This window comes from Neophocaena asiaeorientalis, unplaced genomic scaffold (assembly GCF_003031525.2).
Source record: "Neophocaena asiaeorientalis asiaeorientalis breed wild unplaced genomic scaffold, Neophocaena_asiaeorientalis_V1.1 scaffold40, whole genome shotgun sequence".
Taxonomy (NCBI): domain Eukaryota; kingdom Metazoa; phylum Chordata; class Mammalia; order Artiodactyla; family Phocoenidae; genus Neophocaena; species Neophocaena asiaeorientalis.
In genome coordinates, this window is record NW_020185335.1 from 3,079,269 (window position 1) to 3,099,216 (window position 19,948).

Below are 19,948 nucleotides of genomic sequence, written 5' to 3' on the forward strand. Positions count from 1 at the left end.
TGCCAAGTAAGGGTGGAGCAAAGGCCTTGGCAGTTACTCTTGCCTTGGACAGATGAATGGCTGCAGTCCACCTTGTCCCTTAGTTGCAACTGTTTGTATTCCAAGCACTGTGAACGCAGATATTCAGAATCCCTTTATAATCAAGATGCCTAAATTCTGAAATCATTCCCCAGCTCTGATAAAAAAAACTTGCCTTCTGTGACCTGGAGGCAAAGCAAGGACTTCTGACTACTGCTGATCGCTTCTGGAGCCCTGAGACTGGCCACCAGCAACTTGAAACCACAATTTTCACTGAGGATCCAAACCTCAGAGCACCTTTTATTTGCTTAGGGCTACTAAACGGTCAAGGTGATGTTAGGGATGTAAAGAAGATGCTGCAAGTGCCCACAAGAGCAGGTTTTGTGGCAAGCCAGGACCACCACTAATTCTCCACGATGACGTCTCCACAGGACTTGCTCAAGCACAAGCACAGTTATCAGATGTGCATTCTGCACAGATTGCACCCGCTGAGAAGAACAAGTCATGGTCTGCAACACAGACTTGTGTACACCAGAGATCCCAGGTTGGCATTGTGGTCCATGCTTAGCAAATCTTCCTGCTCTGGCCATCAGGACAGCGGGGACCGACAACACTCAGACGAGCTGTCCCAACCCAAATCCAAAGCAGCAGCTTGCAGGTCTCCTCTGCTGTTTCATGCCACGCTCCAAACACGATGACTGGCTTACACACCTAGGCTACTCAGTCTCTCTGTGTTCTCTCTTCACCTCTACTCTGTCACTTTCACAAGGGCTGGAGGCTGGCCTGAACAATTCTAAGCAGAGAACAGGCCGGGGCTGCCACAAAGGCTCCTGAGCAAGTGATCAGCCACAACATCTAGGTTAGCGTAATGATGTGGGAAAACGCTGGCCAAAAAAAAGACGGAATTTCCAAAAGGTAAATTTCTATGTATTCATGCCTAATCTTCAAAAGTTGTGTAAACAGTTTTTTTCTACCTTCCCCCATCATTTGCACAATTTTTGTCAAGTCCAAACGTAATTTAAAATGAGGTAGGTAGTTTCTCTCTACTCAGTGAAAAGAATTGTTTTAAGGGAAGATACCTGTAAAAAAACAAATGAAGACACCTGCAGAAAAGTGGCTTGTTGCCATTAATATATATGAAGGCTCTACTGAGTTCAGTCAGCAGGTTAGGCTTAAAGTTTCTGAATATTTTTTAGCCATGTGATTTTTTTGGGATAAATTCCTTCAATGATCTTAGTGTTTATCTATAAAGACTAGTTCGAGCCAAAGGTCTTCATTCCTAAATACTCTATATTATTAAAACTTTAAAATTATTTTCCTGGATGTTATTTGGAGGTCTTTTTCCCAAGTTATCTCTAAGAAGTGGGACCAAAGAAGGTTTAGATCTTCAGTCTTCCCCTTACAACTCATTACAACCTGCGAGAATATGTCCTGGGGCAGATGGAGGTGACTCATTTCCTTTCCAGCCACAGGGAAGGAACCTGGTCCCCCAGCAGGAAGTGGAGCTGGCTGAGAGGGAGGGCGCAGGGCCACACCCTCCAGTGGAGCTCCTCCCCCGCAGGCCTCCTCCTGCTGCCGCTGCTACTCACATGGCAGAAGATCATGGCTTGAGCAATGGTGATGGCCCCGTAGATATTACACAAAGCCTGGAACTTCTCATCTCTGCTATTGCACAGGACATAATACTGCTTGATGGTGTCCAGCGTCTCCTCCTCGCGCTTCAGTTTGATGATGTTTGGGTCTGGGACCACTTTCTGGGCAAATTTCCAGACAGAGTCTTCGAAGGTGGCAGAGAAAAGCAGCATCTGGCAGTTCCTGGGAAGCATCCTGCAAGGGAAGGCCCAGGCGTTCAACATGACCCCGACCGAGTGTTTCACTGGAAGGAACAGAAGCACAGCCTCCCCAGGCTTGGATGACCTGCGTCCCCAGGAAGGTGGCAAAGCAGGGAGGAGCACTGCAGGGAGGAGGGAGGAGCAGACGTGGAGCAGGGACGGCTGGTGGTAGAGTCCCTAAGTCTCCTTCCTCAACCCAGGCTGGGGGTATGGTCAGTGTGACATGGAAATGGCCCACCAAACAAGTGCCTCTGAAAGCTGCAGAGTAAAGAACCTGGCAGGGGCAAGAAGAGGAGGGTGAAATAAAAGGAGATGATGCTGCAGATCAGGAGGCCGAGAAGCTCCTCCTGGCTCATGAGTTCCTACCTCTGGATGCGGATGCTCTGATCTTGGTGGCCCTGAGTAGCTATCATCACGTCAGCCTCATCCAGAACAAACACCTTGATCTTCTTGGGGTCAATGAACTTGAGCTTGGAGCACCAGTCCAGAACGGTCCCAGGGGTGCCAATGACAATGTGCTCACTGATCTTCTGACCTCTTTCCACTGTGGAAACAAGATGTGTTCTGTGGGTACTTCCATGGCAAAGCCAGCTCTACTCTCTGAGCAATTCTAAAGCTACGATGTATTTTAAAGCAATTCTTTTGATGTTTGCATTCATATTTTAAGGAAAGATTAGGATAGCACTACAGTATTTAATGGACATACATACACAAAACAGTAATGCTGAAAAGATTTGGTAAGAGTATAAACAATGAGATGAAAATGGTATTCTTTTACATTCTCTATAATCATCAATCCTCTCTCAAGGATTTCTTATCTTTATGTCTTCTCTGTCAACATCATTCTCCCTTGCCTGCGTTTGCATTTCTTCACAAGTAGACTTTTTCAAAGCTCTCACTCCAGTGTACTCTGCCTCTCAGTTCTCCCAGCATCTATGTCAAATGAGTCAGTTGCCTTTACGTGCCCCTTTCCCAGGTCAGTAAATAAGATTCATTATGAAAGGTTTTGTCTTTTCCAAGAAACAAACTGCCTCTCTTAGAGTGCTTCCCCAGACTAGGCCTGGCACAGCATGGCACATTCTTGGCCCTGTGCAGCCTGAAATTGAGAATTTGGCTCATTTTGGGTTAGATGGTACTTACTGATTCAATTTTTAGTCCTTTAATTACAATATAACCTTAACCAAATACATACAAGCTCCCATAGAAGTCAGAGCCAAGGGACTTCCCTGATGGTGCAGTGGTTAAGACTCCATGCACCCAGTGCAGGGGACCCAGGTTCAATCCCTGGTCAGGAAACTATATCCCACATGCATGCCGCAACTAAGAGTTCACATGCCACAACTAAGGATCCCATGTGCCACAACTAAGGAGGCTGTGAGCCGTAACTAAGATCCAGTGCAACCAAATATTTTTTAAAAAGTCACAGAGAAAATTTTGCCTTAACACGAATGTTGAGTCAATTTAAAGCTAACAAATGCTCCTCTTTACTTCAGTTAACAAACCAATTACTGCCCTCCACAAACAAATACTCAGAATCCTCTGTCATTCTAACCAGATACAAACTGCAATATTTTAGATGTCTTAAGACATCTAATCTAGACTTAGATTTTCCACTAAGTTTTATTGTCGTATTTACTTTTCTCTTCAGAACTGACATAAGAGGACTTCCCTGGTGGCGCAGTGGTTAAGAGTCTTCCTGCAAATGCAGGGGACATGGGTTTGAGCCCTGGTCTGGGAAGATCCCACATGCCACGGAGCAACTAAGCCCGTGCACCACAACTACTGAGCCTGTGCTCTAGAGCCCACGAGCCACAACTACTGAAGCCCCCGTGCCTATAGCCTGTGCTCCGCAACAATAGAAGCCACTGCAATGAGAAGCCCACACACTGCAACAAAGAGTAGCCGCTGCTCGCTGCAACTAGAGAAAGCCTGTGCGCAGCAACAAAGACCCAATGCAGCCAAAAACAAATAAATAAATAAACAAATTTAAAAAAAAAAGAAGTGACTTAAGTTGGCGTTAGGACATGTACAGCAAGTGGACTTCTGTCAGTCATCAAGTCACAGGTTTGTGTTAAAGATCCAGAGGACTCAACCAAGATTCCAACGAATTTATAATTACTTAAATATTGTAGTTTGTTGTAAAACAAGCAAAAGTAGAAAGAATGGATAAAGAAAAAAGAATAATAAAAGCATCTCCCAGGGTTAATTGCCATGAACATTCTAGAACACTTTTGCTCTTCCAATGAAGAAAAAAATCAGGCTATTTTTTAAGTAATTGGTCTGCTCAAAAAGTCAAATGTAACATAGTGGAGGGAATGTGAGGCGACTATTCTAGACTGAAAGAAAGAGATATAACAACCAAATGCAATGCATATACACTGACTCGGTCTTGGTTCAACAAAAAAGACATAAAGAAACACTTCTGGGACAATTAGGGGGAAATGAAATGGACTAGATGTTATTAAAAATGTGTTATTTTCTTGGTTGTGATAAGGGTATTGTGGATATGGGGCAGAATGTTCTTACTATGAAGTGCACACTGAAGTACTTAGGAATAAAAAGCCACAGTGTCTACAATTTACTTTCAAATGATTCAGCAAAAAAAAAAAAAAATACGGACACATATACAGATAAAGCAAATATGGCAAAATGTTTACTTTTCGAATCTAGGTGGAAGGCACATGTGTTCATTGTATTATTTCAACTGCATACATTTTGAAATTTTTCAAAATAAAAAGTAATTAGCTTAATTAACAAGGATCACATATTCATACTCACATTTATTGCCACGAACAGCATAAGCTAGCTTCAGTTCAGGGTAAAATTTGCCCATCTGCTCAATCACTTTTCCCGTTTGAAGAGCGAGCTCGTAAGTTGGGGAGAGGCACAGACACTGGTAGGGAAAGAATGCAGAGAGAGAATTCTGACAGTCACTATTAAGCAACAGGGAATTACCATTAGAACTTAATGATTCCTCCAGCTGAGGCTGAAGCAAAGAATATATAAAGTGCCCACCATTTGACTCTTTAAGCTGCAGAGTCATAAGCTGTAATTCTCAGGGGTCAGAACTCTGGCTCGGTAAAGACACTTGAGAACAGCTATTGGCCACTGGAGTACCAAAAGCCCCATGTGAGTAGGGACCTGAAATTCCAATTGGAGATAAGCTTCCTTTTCTCTTACTCAGAATGTTCTCAGAAGTTCCTAATGGATGATAGTTGTAGATTAAGGAGGTTTTTCTTGCAACTAAAGAAGCCAAGCCTATCAGCAGTATCCCAGGACTGGCAAATCATCAAAAGAGGAACAGGATTTTTGTTATTACTGGAAGATCAACCATGCTGTTTGTGCTCAACTTACGGGGTTCTAGTTTATGTGAAAAGTAACACAAAGCTCAGCTTTTAGTCCATCAAATGGCATTTCCCTTCCAGCTATGAGTTAGAAAACCCAAATTCACCAAGCCCTTACCTGGGGGTATCTGTTTGCAGGTTCTACTTGGCTGAGCATGGCCAACACAAAGGCAGCTGTTTTACCAGTACCAGACTGAGACTGGGCTATTAAGTTCTGTGGGCTGCACAAGAAAACAAACTGTTTAGGAGTATAAATCTCATGTATTCTTTCAGTGAATAAAAATGAAGCATAAAGCTTAATTAAAGAATGAATATTCCAACTTAATTTACAGAAGGAGGCCTTGGATTCTGTAGTAAAATTACATACGCTAGCTTCACAAATAGAAGATTTTATGCTTTTGATTTGAAGTAGTCCTTCCTTAATCTTTTATCTATTCTTGACATAGCAGTGAGTGATTCTTTTAAAATGTGAGTCAGCTCATGTCACTCTTCTGCTCAAAAACCTTCCAATCACTCCAGATTTCATTCACAGCAAAAGTTAAAATTCTTCTAATGCCGTACAAGGTCGCACCTGATGTGGCTCCCCACTAGCTCTCTGTTCTACCACCTCACCACTGCCCTCCCCCTTCCTCACTCCACTCCACCACAATGGCCCTGGGGCTGCTCTGGAAACATGCCAGCCATGCTCTTGTCTGAGGGCTTCTGCACCGGCTATACAGTGCCTGGTACTACTGTCCCCAGATGATAACATGCCAACTCTCTCCTCTCCTTCAAGTCTTTGCTCAGATATAACCTATTTAATGAGATTCTACCCTAACTACTTGATTTAAAATTGCAACCTACTTTGAAAAGCCTTAAAAAAGATGTACTGGTAGATGGATACATGATAAGGCATAGTAAATAGTCACAGTAAAATGTCACTGAAAGAATCTAGGAGGTGGGTATATATAGGTATTCACTATAAAATCCTTTCAACTTTCCCATAACAAAACGTTGAGAGTAAAACTGCAGTCAGGTCCTTGGTATTCCCAATCCCCCCATCATGCTCTATTTTTCTCCTTAGCACTTATCACCTTTTTAAAAAAGAACTTTATTGAGATATAATTCATATACCATACAATTCATCCATTTAAAGTATACAAGTCAATGCTTTTTGGTATATTACATTAATGATTTTTTAAAATTGTGGTAAAATAGATAATATAAAATTTGCCATTTTTAAGTGTACAATTCAGGGGCATTAATTATATTTACAATCTATCACCTTTTAACAGACTATATATTTGATTTATTTTTAATAAAAATATATCATCTATACTCCAAACTAGAATGTAAGCTCCTTGTGAGCAAGGATTTTGGTCTGCTTTGTTCACTAATGTATCCAAGTGCCTAGAATAGTATCTGTTACAAACCAAGCCCTCAATAAATATGTTAGTGAAGAAAAAGTACTAGAAAATTCTCTCAGATCTCTTCTAACATTGACAATCTAACACTGAGCATCTATGAAAGCATCAAGATCCATAAATACAAGTGGCAAATGTGAAACAATCTAATAAACATTCAATTTATTCATTTTTAAGTATGCTCAAAAGACATTATCCATCTTGAAAAATACATTATGACACAGAACAAAAAGAAACTTTGAGAAAATACAGACCTAAAGTATCTATTTTCAGACAAATAGGGAAAGGGGGATTTAGGATTATATGCAGTACAAATTTAGGTAATCATATGTGATGTAGGGATCAGTTTTTATAAAAAGTTCCTCATGCTCTAGAACCTTGTTGCTCAAAATGTGGTCTGACACCAGCAGCACGAGCAACACTGGGAAGCTTATTAGAAATGGTGAACCTCAGTCCCCACCTCAGACTTACTGAAATCAGAATCTGCATTTTAATAAATTCCTGTGAGATTCAAACACCTGTGAAAGAGTAAGAAGCACTGCACCAGAAAATGACCTTAGCAATTGTACTATTCTGGTCTCCTAGAACCCTGTTTGGTTTTTGTCTTCTACATTTGACACATATATTTTACTTATCCATATAATGAAATCATGGTGTATATAAATGAAATAAATGTATTTACCAACATAGAAATATTATTATGTAATTATCGTATCAAAAAAACATTTAAACATTTTATATGGTTCCTTTAAGAAAAAAGTATACATATGCAAGTTTACACAGAAAAACATCTAGAAGTCTCTACTCCAAATATTAATAGTGTAGGGGAGAGGGAGATTACAAATTATTTCTTTTTTCTTATTTTTCACTGTTTTCTAACTTTTCTAAAATGAGCATGTATTACTAGTATAGTTTTTTAAAATAATAAAAGTTAAAAAAAAACATGGGAGGTTAAAAATGGGATAGAGTTGCATTAGGACACGTACGGCTCAGCAAGCATTAAAGGCAATGCGTTCTCCTGTATCTTCGATGGACGGTTGAAGCCCATGGCATAGACTCCCTGGAGAAGCTGTGGTTTCCTAGAAAAACAGTTAAAGATGAAAGTCACAGTCTCTTTCGTTAAGGAAAGAAGCCACATATCTAGCTAACAGTACTAGAATTGTGAACTGGACACAATGTATGAGTGCAGCTAAAGCTTTTACGAATTACCTAGAAATTTTACTTACTAGCCCAAAGCAGCTAAATTCTTTTATTAAACTTGTGTTAACTAAAAATGTTCTGTAGTGATGAAAAAACACTTGTAACAGGCCTAGGATTTCTATCTAAACACAAAGGGGAGAGACAGAAAGTAGATACTCACAGCCGAAGCTCCTCGAAGGACTTCACTGAGTAGAGCGGGGAGTTTGGATCCCGCTGCAGAACTTCCACTTGGTTGGTGTTATCGACAAGGTTGCTTCTGATCAGCTTGTTGAGTAAGGACTGGGCGGCTCTGTCCTCTGTCAGGAAAAAAAGACTGTGAAGATTTTAAAAAGTCCATGAAATCCAGCGTGATGATCTCATCTGAATTCAGCTGCCATTGGTATTTTAAGCAATAACATGCATTTGTACTGGGGCTCCTAATTCAAGGTATAGCTTAGTTTTGATTTATAAATGCATTTAAAATAGTTTTATTAAAGGGAAAAATTATGATACTTGTATCATCTGTTGGGGCCTCATATTCTTCTCCAGAACTCTATTCCTAACAACTATCCTTTCTTGAGGTTACTGATTTCTCCTATCCAAACCCAAATATTTACTCCCCAATTTACACTCAATATAAATTTAAAATTATGAGCTTAAGGGACTTCCCTGGTGGCGCAGTGGTTAAGCATCCGCCTGCCAATGCAGGGGACACAGGTTCGATCCTTGGTCAGGGAAGATCCCACATGCTGTGGAGCAACTAAGCCCGTGCGCCACAACTACTGAGCCCACGTGCCACAACTACTGAAGCTTGCGTGCCTAGAGCCCATGCTCTGCGACGAGAAGCCACCACAACGAGAAGCCCGCGCACCACAGCGAAGAGTAGCCCCCACTCGCTGCAACTAGAGAAAGCCCACGCACAGCAACAAAGACCCGATGTAGCCAAAAATAAATAAATAAAATAATAAAATAAAATTATGAGCTTAAAAAACACATCACAACAACGGAAAAAAAACCAAATTAACAAAGTCTGTATCTTGATGTTGGATAAGCTGTTCATTAAATGTGTCAAAATACCAACAAATATATATAATTTTATTAGGAAATGGTGACGCAAGTTAAAATTTCTTTTATAAAGACCAATACAAGATAATCATTCAGGGAATATTTCCTGCTGCTGCTGAAGTTTATCAGTTGTTCAAAGTAAAATTTCTCTAAAATGTAAAGAATTAGAATCCCTTTACCAATGACTATGTTGAACTTTTATTAGCACTGTGACTCCCATTAAAGCCCAGCCAAGTAAGGTGTAAAAATGAAACCTCGTAACATTCCATTCTCTTAGACTGTAGAACTTCATGTATATGTAACTCTAGGCTAAGTTACCTTTCTCTTCTTCATCTGCCTTCTCTGCATTAGCATTGGTCTTGACCACAGCACCTTTATCAGACACAAAGCGGCCGTCATTCAAAATCACATCCCATACCCAACAGCTGAGACAATTCAAATTCTATGAGACACTAGAAATGTAAAGGCCTGGGGAGCAAAAAAATAAATGAGGAAACCAAGCCACAGATAAAAACATTTTATTGTTCCTATATAAACAAAGGTATGAAAACTGTTGCTTATATTTCAGTTCTTTCCAAGTTCTCTCACTTTACCTCAAAAACTAATATTAATCCCTCACAGCATCAATATTTCTCTCATGTTACAGAAGGATGGTTACAGCAATGACCAAAACCACCTTGATGCTCAACAGAGGAATATCTATACCTTTGCAAATCATATTTCGTCAATATACAAACACCATAGTGCCATTAAGACTCTTTGTATATAAATTGTTGATTAATAGAAACATATATTCAATGTTGTAGTTCTGTAAAAACATACAGAAAAATAATTCAGAGTGAGGTGTTACAATTTCTCCCCTACAATGTTAAATACATCAACAAAAATTCAATGGACATCTTAGGTTTTTGGTAGATACGATTTCAGAATAATTACAATAGGTTAACCCTCAGGTTGTTCATACTTTGTCTATCTCATCTCAAATTGAGGAATATTTTAAAAAATAATCATTGGCAGTATATTTTCATGGTTAGTAATACACTTTATAATTTATAAGCCAATTAGGCATCCTCATGCTTATATGAAGCAGAACAGCAAACAATCCCGTTTGTTGATTCCCAAATCAAATGACTGCCACTATCTGCCGGCGCCCTGTCTGGTACACATATAATTTTTTTCCAGACAGTTGTTATGTTAAAACATTAATACTAAAGGAAATTATTTTTGTTTTCAAACTAGCATTTAGTTACTCACCATTGGCATCTGGTTTGATTTTCTCTTCCTTAAGATGCAAGTTGCTGAACTAAATGGAGAACATGGGGGGGGAAAGTGTCAGGAAAATCACTTAAAAGATTTTGCATCAATAGTGCCTCCCCCAGTGAAGCTGGGAAGAAATGAACCACTCTCATGACCTATTCGTTAGGACATATTCATTAGGTTGTTCTGCTGGGCTCCTTTTGTTTACTAAATGTTAGAGTGAGAATAAACAAAATAGCCCACAAAACCAGTGGAAAAAAACTGGTTACACAACAGCTCAAAATCCACACTTCCTAACTACAATCCTTAGAAAGAATTATAATAATTTGTGAGTTTGCTTAATGCCCAGATTACACAGATTCTCTCAATCTCTCAACAGAATACCATTTAAGTTGTCACTCTCATTTTTCAAACAAGAGGAAATTTAGAGACATACTGGAAAATGCAGTCACTCTTCAGAGAACACTGAGGCGGGAAGACTGCAATGAAAAGCATCTGTGGGTGGAAATCAGTCACGCTGCAGGCTATGTTGGAGTAACAGGGCCACAGCACGCCAGTATGCATCCTCACATTCGGGTTGCCTTGTGCTAGATGTCTGGTATTTAAAATTGGGAACAGCCTAGAGCATCATGGCACTATGTAATCAAAATACCCAGCAGGATGAAGTGGGAATAGAAAGGAAGGGATAAAGTAAAGACATATCAAAGAAAGATTTATTAGGACTTTGATCAAACACTGTAAGTTAGGGATATCCTGGAAGGACTTATCTCCCCTATTAGTATGAAAATTTGTCAATTATACCTCAATAAAGCCAAAAAAAAAAAAAGAAAGAAAGAAAAGAACAGAACTTAAAGACAGGGGATATTTTTATTTTTAGTTGACCTTTGGATCTAGCCAAAGCAGGTGCTCTAATCATAAAATATTAAGTGGGGCTTAAGACATCATGTAGAGAAGGGAAAAAGAATGAAAATCACCACCACAATCAAATGGCTATTGCTTAAAGCACCACTTGCACAGGTTTTCTATGTCTTGAGGTTCATTTCTGCTCTTCCTCTAAGTCCAAGAAGGGGGAAAGTGGAGGGAGGAATGAAAAAACTGTTTTAATGTATAGTTAGCTGGGAATGGAGGAACCTCACTTCTATTGATGGAAACTGAAAAGGGAGTTTCTGGTGTCTGTCTACCTCACTGTTGGGGTGGATGGAGGAGGAAGCAGGGGGCGGGGGAACACACTGGAGAGACTGGCAAGACAGGGAATTGGCAAAAAAAAAAAAAAAAAAAGAAAACACTATGAAGCAGTAAAAATCCTTCATTAATTCTGAAGGACAGAGAGCACACTAACAGATAATGAATGAGGCAACCTGCACCATGTTATGATATATAGTAGGCGTTCAATATATTCTAGTCTTCACTAAAGCACTCCTCTTCCACATCCTGCCAATGAACATGGTTTAAGCCTAATATTCAAGGCTGTTAAAAACAGAGACAGACAGACTGACTTACTGGCAATATTTACAAGAGCAGGGTTAATAGTACTCACTCCTAGGGTGATAACTGCTACCTAAAATAAATGACAGGGTTGAGGTATAAGTGAGTTAGAAATATCCTTTACTGTAATAATCAGTGATAAAAGGACAACCTATTCTTTTGTTGGTATATTGTTAAAATTGAAGCTAACAGAGTAAATAAACAGTTAAAATAAAATGCAATGTACAGAAAAAGTTGATAGCAACAATGTAAATGAAACCAAGAAATGTTGTTTTGATTACAATGTATCAGAATTCTGGAGAGGTTCCAGCAGATTCTGAAAACATACTCAGCCCTCACTTTGCTGTAAGGATCTCAAAGCCTAAACAGCAAAAGCACCAGGACAGTGAAGTTCACATCACCTACTGCAGTGTCAGTGAACTGAACGCTGAAACTTACGTTGAAAGTCCAGTTAGTTCCGATTCCTTCCTTTGCTCCATTTACTTGGACCAAAAAGGAGAAACCAATTTCTCTTGCAACTTCATTCAAAACTATTTTGCAATCCAAAAAATTAACCAAAAGGCAAAAAAGCCAAAACATCCACCTTATAATATCTACATTTTTTCAAGGCCTTTAGTTAATATTTTATCTTTTAAGATGTGTTAAAATAATTGGAATCTATACAGTTACACACTGCATTTTATTCAAAAGCTACTTGAGAAAGGATTCTTGAGACAGAAGAAGGAAGATTAAATGGTTATTCAGTTATACTGAATAAGGAATGCCTTAGGCACAATGGTGAAGTAGGAGACTTAAGAGTCTTACTCATTAGAGTTTCCTACTCCCTTTGCCCTTCTCTAAATTGAAATTTCCTAAGGAACAAGGGGAACAAAGAGGAACCACAGGGGAATGAGGAAATAAACATAAATAGGATTTAATATTTTCTTTTCTAAAATGAATAAGAAATGGAGCTTGATGAATATTTAAAACACAGTAACCTTGCACTGCACATGTCAGAGTCACCTACATCACACAATTCCTGTGGAGATCCTCAGTGGGAGTTCCACAAGGCAGAAGGAAAGAGCTGTCTTTACTCATTTGTTCAGTTTTAGAATATTGGGATCTATTATAATTTACCTGTGCATGATTAAGTAAATTCACAAAACTTATCCAGGTTCAACTAATCTGTACAATATGGATAAGTAATTCAAGATTCCTGCAAAGAAAATGAATTACAGATAACAATAACTATAATAATAGCAATCACTTATGTAGCACTTATTTCAGGCATGTCCATAAATCAGTGAGGTAGGTACTATGATTATCCCCATTTAATAGATGTGGAAATTGAGGAACAGAGAAGTTAAGCAATTTGCCCAAGGTTATAAGTGTTGGGCCCAGAATACAAATCCAAGTCTGTCTGGCTACAAGGTCTTAGGTCTTAACTTTTACACAACAGTGCCTCTCATAGATGATACTAATCTCAAAAAAATAATAATAAACTTAAAGATGATACAATGATGCAGTCACTTTGGAAAACAGTATGGCAGTTCCTCAAAAGTTAAACACAGAGTTACTATATAATCCAGTGATACCACTTTTAGATAGATACCCAAGAGAACTGAAAATGTCCACACAAAAACTTGTACATGATCAAGTACATATGAATGATCACAGCAATATTATTCATAATAGTCAAAAAGCAGAAACAATTCAAATGCCCATCAATGGACATCAATGAATAGATAAATAAAATGTGGTATCTATACAATAGAATATCATTTGGCAATAAAAGTGAATGAAGTACTGATAACGTGTCACCACATGGATGAACCATGAAAACATGCTAAGTGAAAGAAGCCAGCCACCAAAGAGCACATGTTATATGATTCCATTTATAAGGAATGTCCTGAATAGGCATATCTAAGGGGACAGAAAATAGATTAGTGGTTACAAGGTGCTGGGCTGGGAGGTTGAAGAGAAATAGGGGCGACTGCTGACAGGTACAGGTTTCTCTCTGAGGTGATGAAAATGTTTTAAAATTGACTGTGGTAATGTTGATCTAATCTTCCTATTACATAAAAAAATTAACTCAAAATGGATCACAGACATAAATGTGACATTTAAAGCCATAAATCTTCTAGATGAAAATACAGGTGAAAAGCTTTGAGGCCTTGGGTAAGGTATATTTCTTAGAGAGAACACAAAAAGGACTAATCATGAAAAAGTTGACAAATTAGAATTAGCCAAAATTGAAAATGTCTCCTCTTCAAAAAAGTACTGTTAAGAAAATTAAAAGGCAAGCTCCAACCAGGGAGAATATTTATGCAAATGACATATTTGATAAAGGACTTGTATCCAGAATACATAAAGAATTCTCCTAACTCAATAATAAGAAAACAATCAAAATTTTTAAGTGGGCAAAAGATTTGAAAAGCCACTTCAAATAAGTTATACAGGTGGCAAATAAGCACATGAAAAGACTCTCAACATCATTAGTCATTAGGGAAATGTAAATTAAAACCTCAGTGACGGGCTTCCCTGGTGGCGCAGCGGTTGAGAGTCTGCCTGCCGATGCAGGGGACACGGGTTCGTGCCCCGGTCCGGGAAGATCCCACATGCCGCAGAGCGGCTGGGCCCCTGAGCCATGGCCGCTGGGCCTGTGCGTCTGGAGCCTGTGCTCCGCAACGGGAGAGGCCACAACAGTGAGAGACCCGCGTACCACAAAAAAAAAACCCAAAAAAACAAAAACAAAACCTCAGTGACATACTATACACCTATTAGAATGGAGGGAAAAAACTGGCCATGCTGTGCTGGTGAGGATGTGGAGCAACTAGACCTCTTAGCCATTGCTGGTGGTATTACAAAATGGTACAGCCACTTTGGAAAACAGTTTGGTTTGTAACTTATAAAGTTAAACGTACACTTAACATATAACCCAGCAAATCTCACTATTAGGTATTTACCCAAGAAAAATGCAAACATAAGTCCATACAAAAACCTGTATCCTAATGTATATAATAGCTTTATTCATAAATGCCAAAAACTAGAAAATACACAAATGTTCATCAACAGAAGACTAAGCAAGCTGTGGTACACCCATGCATGGCATACTACCCAGCAATAAAAAAGAACAAACTACTGATCCACGCAACAACACGGTTGAATCCCAAACGCATTATGTTAAGTGAAAGCCAGATTTTTCAAAAGGCTACATATTATATAATTCCATTTATACCACATTTTGGAAAAGGTGGAACTAAAATGACACAAACAAATCAGCAGCTGCCAGAGATGGGTGGGGAGAAGGAAGTGAATGCAAAAAGTTTGAGGGAACTTTTTGGAGTTGTAGAAACGTTCTATATATTGATTGTGATGGTAGCTACACAACTGTATGTCTCTGTCAAAATTCACAGAACTGTAGCACTAACAAGGGTGAATTTTACTTTATATAAACTATATCACAACAAACTTGACTTAAAAAAATTAAAAGGCAGTCCAAGAGATCCAACATTCAACTGATAAGAGTCTGGAAAGAGGAAATGAAGAAAAACCAAGGGGAAGAAATCAACAATGAAATTTTTCAAGAAAATTTCCCATAACACAAGGACAAGAGTTTTCCAGATTGAAGTTCCCACCCAGTGCCTAGTAAAATGAATGAAAATAGACCCATATCAAGAAACATCATCATGAATTTTCTGAATACTGGAGACAAACAGAAGAGTCTTCAAACTTAGAAAGGGAAAAAGAGGTCACATCGGGAATCAGAATGGTCTCAGACATCTCAACAACAAATACAGAAATCTAGAAGGCAATACAACAATGTCTTTAAAATTTGGCAGAAAAATAATTTCCAACTAATAGTTCTACACCCAGCAATACTACTGTTCAAATGATAGGGCAAAATAAGCTAATTTCGGAAAGGCAGTATCTTAAAAAATTTACTTCCCATACACCTTCAGAAAGCTGATAAATGGCTCCACCAAATCGTGAAAGATGAAGAGAGGGGATACAGAAAGGAAGGGATGCAATACAAGAGAAGAAGAGGAAGTCCCCAGATTGAGGGCAAAGGGAAATTTGCCCTGTTCCCCTCCAGCCCCCGAAATGAACTGGGGCAACTAGTACAGTTATTTTGTTTGTTTGTTTTTTGCGGTACGCGGGCCTCTCACTGTTGTGACCTCTCCTGTTGCGGAGCACACGCTCCGAACGCGCAGGCTCAGCGGCCATGGCTCACGGGCCCAGCCGCTCTGCGGCATGTGGGATCTTCCCGGACCGGGGCACGAACCCATATCCCCTGCATCGCAGGGGAACTCAGAAATGGAATTGACTGATCACTTGATGTGTGGGAACATCCTGAGATAAACTTAGACAATTAGCAAAGAGGCTGGGGTTGAACTGGCGATAAACAAAAAAAACGGCAGTTACAAATTCCAAGGGAAAAGTTGTATAGGAAATAAAGGTATTCCTGAGTTACTAATAATATAAGCACAGAATACTGATCTAACTAAAATCACAATATAATGGAAAGATGGGGAATGGGAAGGTGTGCTTTTGTGGTGGGGAAAGGAGGATGGAGTAAAGTGTCAAAATCAATAAACACCTAAACCGGAAAATTCAACAAGTAGCAAAGCAAGCATGTTATTCAGGGAACAAGGAGGTCAGTATCGTAAATCAAGGTCAAGAGAAATAACAGTTTTCTTTGGGGAGGAAGAAACTGGTGGGAACCACTTTATGAAACTATTTGACTCTTTATCTATGTGCATATGAAACATTTTTATCAGTTATAAAAAATAAGACCAAGTCCTTGTTCTCGAGAAATTAACAGAAATAAGTACCAACAAAGCGGGTTCAAAGCACTATGAGAACTCGAGTGTTTAGGCGGGAAAAATGAATTCCACATAGTAACGTTTAACCCATATCTTGCTTACTGTGTGTCAGGCCCAGAACAAAGTTAAGCGGATCAGGAGAGGATTTACTGACTGCCAAGCCTACAGAGTCAATCATTCATCATCACTGAGCAAGCTGAGGAAGCACACAAATATGAATGAATAAGCCATGGTTCCTGAGCCCAAGCAGCTCAGAATCGGAAGGTGGAAAATGACACCTACATGGGTGATTATTACAATTCAGGGTCCTGACTCCAGGAAGACAGGCGGGCGCCTGGGCTCTTTAGCTATGGGAGCGCTCACCTGCGCTTACGTAATCTGTCGGGGGCTGGCGGGTGGGTAAACAAAGCCAGCTCAGGGTCCAGGCTCCATCCCTACGCGCACCCCATCCCGGCCCAGACCAACCTAGGGAGTGTCTTTTCCCAGGCATCTGATCCCGGCCAAATCGGCCCCCTGACCCTTTTACGGCTGAAGCCAACTCACCGACTCGGCTGCCGCTTCCTGCTCGTCCACCGCCAGGGCCCACGAGTCGGTGGCCATGGTCGCAGGCACGTCTGGGACGCAGGTGCCGGCAAACTAGCCGGCTGGCGCGGCGCGACCCGCGATCTGGATAGACTCCCGCCCCAAAGAGGGGGGAATTCTTTCGCTCAGGCGCTGGGGATCGGAAGCGGCGCGCCGCAGTGACGTCAGAATCCGCGCCGGACCGACCGCCCCTCACCCGCTTTGGACTGGCGCTTTTGTCGCCTTCAGGCCCCCACCTCTTCATTGCTCTTGGTTTCTTATCGAACGTCCAGAACCACAGACTAAGGTAGTATCTTAAAGTGCCTAAGGTCAACCGGCTGTCCAACCAAAGAGCAAAACCATGTTTTGCTCGCCACCGTGCTGGGAGAGATGCCACATTCTCTCTCAGCACGGTGGCATAGAAGATGCTCATATAGATTGAATATACCAATACACAAAACCGTTACGGATAGTGAGCAAGATGAATTTGAAAGAGATTTTTAACTTCGCTTTTCAGGTTGGTAATTTTAAATGTCCAGGTGTTGGATAGGGTGTTGGGAATCAGCCCTCTCAAACACCGTTTGGTTAAAAATTTGTCCCACAGACTATGTGCCAACATCACTTACAGTAATTTGACCTTGAAAAATACTCAGAGTGGGTGCTAGGGAAATGTGTTCCAGGTAGAAAATCAGACAAAAAGCAAGCAGGTTTGTGGAACCAAACACAGTTTCTGGGATGATGACAAGAACCAGGGATGAAGTTGATAGGAGGTCCATGAAAAGGGCCGTGCAGAGCAGCTTATGAGCAAATGAGTTCACTCGAGGGATCGCCCCACTCTGGTGTAACATTTAGAGTTAGCCTTGCCTGGCTAGAATCCCAGCTCTCTTATGTAAGGGTTCTGTGACTGGGAGAATTAAAAATATGTGTGTGTGTGTGTGTGTGTGTATACATGGCTTTTAGAAGAGGTAAAATAAGGACTAAGTGTGACACTTTCCCTTAACTGGGATCAAACAAGCTTCTCTCTCCTTGCTACTTCACTAGAAAGAAGCTGGGCACTTCCCTGCAACCTGAGTGAGAAATGAATCCCCACTTCTTTCACTTTGCCAGTAATCCACTACAACAAATTAATTTCAAGTTAACAGTGGGGTCTATGGGGAATTTTACTTGTAGGCTGTAAGTTAAAATTGTTTGGGAAAGGGTAAAGCAGTTCCTGCAATCCTCTTCTTGCCATGATTCTTTTTCTCCCGCACTCTTTACAGGGTTAATTTGGGGGAGATTTTTTTGGACCCTACAGGTGAGGATGTGCAAGAAGAAAAAGGTAAATATGCATTATGGCAGGCCATGACCTACATCTCCTCATGTGAGAAGCAACCCTGGGAATGTCTTGCCAAATTATATTGATCACAGGGCTAAAAGACGTTAAGGAACTTTTATGTTTAATGAGGTTAAAAATAAGCCATTAAAAGTACAGAACTGTATACAATAGGATCCACTTGTGCAAACAAAACAAACTCACATATATGCTTGTACATACTACAGAAAATGTATAAGATACCCACAAAACTGGTATCGGTGGCTGCTTCTAGTGAGGGGCTCTAGAAGTCTGGGGTGGGAGGAGACTTCCTTTTCATTGTGTACAGCTAATCCTTTGAAAATTTTTCCATGTGCGTGTTTTCCTTTTAAAATTGTATTTCAGACAAACAGGAAAGGGAATACTATAACAGACACCTAGATTCCCACCTCACGGCTTAAGAAATAAAACAATTAAGATTCAAATGAAGCCCCTGCATTGCCATCCCAAGAGACAGAAGCTCTCCTGAATTTTAGTGCTTATCTTTCCCATAAATGCTTTTAGTATGTATAGCTTTTCCTATTTAAAAAGAAAAAAAAACTTAAAAATAAGCCCCAGGATTCTAGACTTTTCTGTGTCCACCCCCAACACCTGCACAATGTGAGACTCCTGGTAAGAAGGAAACTGGTTCCCAAAGTGGGGCGTGGAGAGAGGAATCAAGTATAAGAGCACCTGGATTTGAATTCAGCCTCCTGCATTTACTCCCACGTGACCTTAGGCAGCCCGTCTCCTCTGAAATCCTGGTAAGCACTCATCTCACGGTTCAAGGATTCAACGACATCACAAGGTTAAGGGCCATCGGCCCAGTGCCTGGCCCTTGGCGAAGGCTTGATTAAATAAACGCTGTTATTATTATTCCTGTCCCTCCCTCCCGTCCCAGCCCGGGGTGGGGGCGGGGAAGAACCCTGAACATGTAGAAAAAGGTCTTGTTTCTACCCTCAGAGATACTCACGTCGCCCACAGGCAGGGCGAGCGGGAAGCAACCTACGGCGCGACCTCGGAACGGGCTAGCAGCCCCAGCCATCGCCCCTCAGCATTGCGGTTACCACCGCCAACGGCCGCTCACAGCCCGAGCCTCATTGGCTGAGGCCTAGAAGCCAGTCCCGCCAGCCAATCAGAGAAGGGGAACGGCAAGCCTGGCGCATGCGCACCAAAGTACCTGGGTGCAAAAGGCTAGGTCTAAGTTTCAAAAGGGGTAGCCTTTGGGTATTGAGCTTTTTTTTTCGCCCCTCCCCCAGCCTTGAGTTTTTTAAACCGAGTTGTTTTTTGCTGAATGTCAGGCTCCCGCCTTAGGTTGGAAACTCCATAAGGACAGAGCAGTGCTCTCCTTAATCTTGATCTCTAGGGTCTAGCATAATAGACACTCACTGGGTGAATAAATAGATGAGGAATGCACATCCCCCCTCCCTGACCCCCAGATCAAACATTTTTATTTTTAATTTATATTTTAATGAATATTTAATTTAATTTTATTTATTTTAATTTTATTTTTTGGCTGCACTGCAAGTGGGATCCCAGTTCGACCAGGGATCGAACCCCTACCCCCCTGCATTGGAAGCGCGGAGACTTAACCATTGGATCACCAGGCAAGTTCCTATTTTAAATTTATTTTTAATCTTTTTTTTTTTTTTTTTTTTCTCGCGTTCTC

At 40.6% G+C, this 19,948-nt stretch overlaps 2 protein-coding genes across 3 annotated transcripts in view; one reads left to right on the forward strand and one right to left on the reverse strand.

Annotated features, from left to right (window-relative positions):
• Positions 1 to 1,092: 1,092 nt before the first annotated feature.
• On the reverse strand, positions 1,093 to 19,362 carry LOC112393355 (ATP-dependent RNA helicase DDX19B-like). Of its 2 annotated transcripts, none has more exons than XM_024735552.1 (9): positions 19,253 to 19,362; positions 10,096 to 10,144; positions 9,160 to 9,213; positions 7,958 to 8,093; positions 7,584 to 7,676; positions 5,313 to 5,415; positions 4,629 to 4,743; positions 2,217 to 2,394; positions 1,093 to 1,845 (listed from the first exon to the last, which is right to left on the reverse strand). In XM_024735552.1, the coding sequence occupies exons 1-9, from the start codon at positions 19,322 to 19,324 to the stop codon at positions 1,470 to 1,472; spliced, it is 1,176 nt and encodes a 391-aa protein (XP_024591320.1). In that variant the 5' UTR covers positions 19,325 to 19,362; the 3' UTR covers positions 1,093 to 1,469. The 2 variants fall into 2 exon arrangements, with proteins under 2 accessions (XP_024591320.1, XP_024591321.1); XM_024735553.1 differs by lacking the exon at positions 19,253 to 19,362 and adding an exon at positions 16,932 to 17,107 and having other exon boundaries at positions 1,094 to 1,845.
• Positions 19,363 to 19,865: 503 nt separating this feature from the next.
• Positions 19,866 to 19,948, forward strand: part of AARS1 (alanyl-tRNA synthetase 1) — a 25,678-nt gene continuing 25,595 nt past the window's right edge. Inside the window, exon 1 of the mRNA XM_024735548.1 lies at positions 19,866 to 19,886. The gene's annotated coding sequence lies outside the window, so the exon portion shown is untranslated. The remainder of the gene's footprint in view (positions 19,887 to 19,948) is intronic.

Coding starts and splice junctions, on each gene's coding strand:
- LOC112393355 (XM_024735552.1), bottom strand. CDS start 19,324: ATGGCTGGGGCTGCTAGCCCGTTCCGAGGTCGCGCCGTAGGTTGCTTC. Junction 10,145..19,252: donor TCGCCCTGCCTGTGGGCGAC/GTGAGTATCTCT, acceptor TTCTCCATTTAG/TTCAGCAACTTGCATCTTAA. Junction 4,744..5,312: donor CTGCAAACAGATACCCCCAG/GTAAGGGCTTGG, acceptor TTTCCCTACCAG/TGTCTGTGCCTCTCCCCAAC.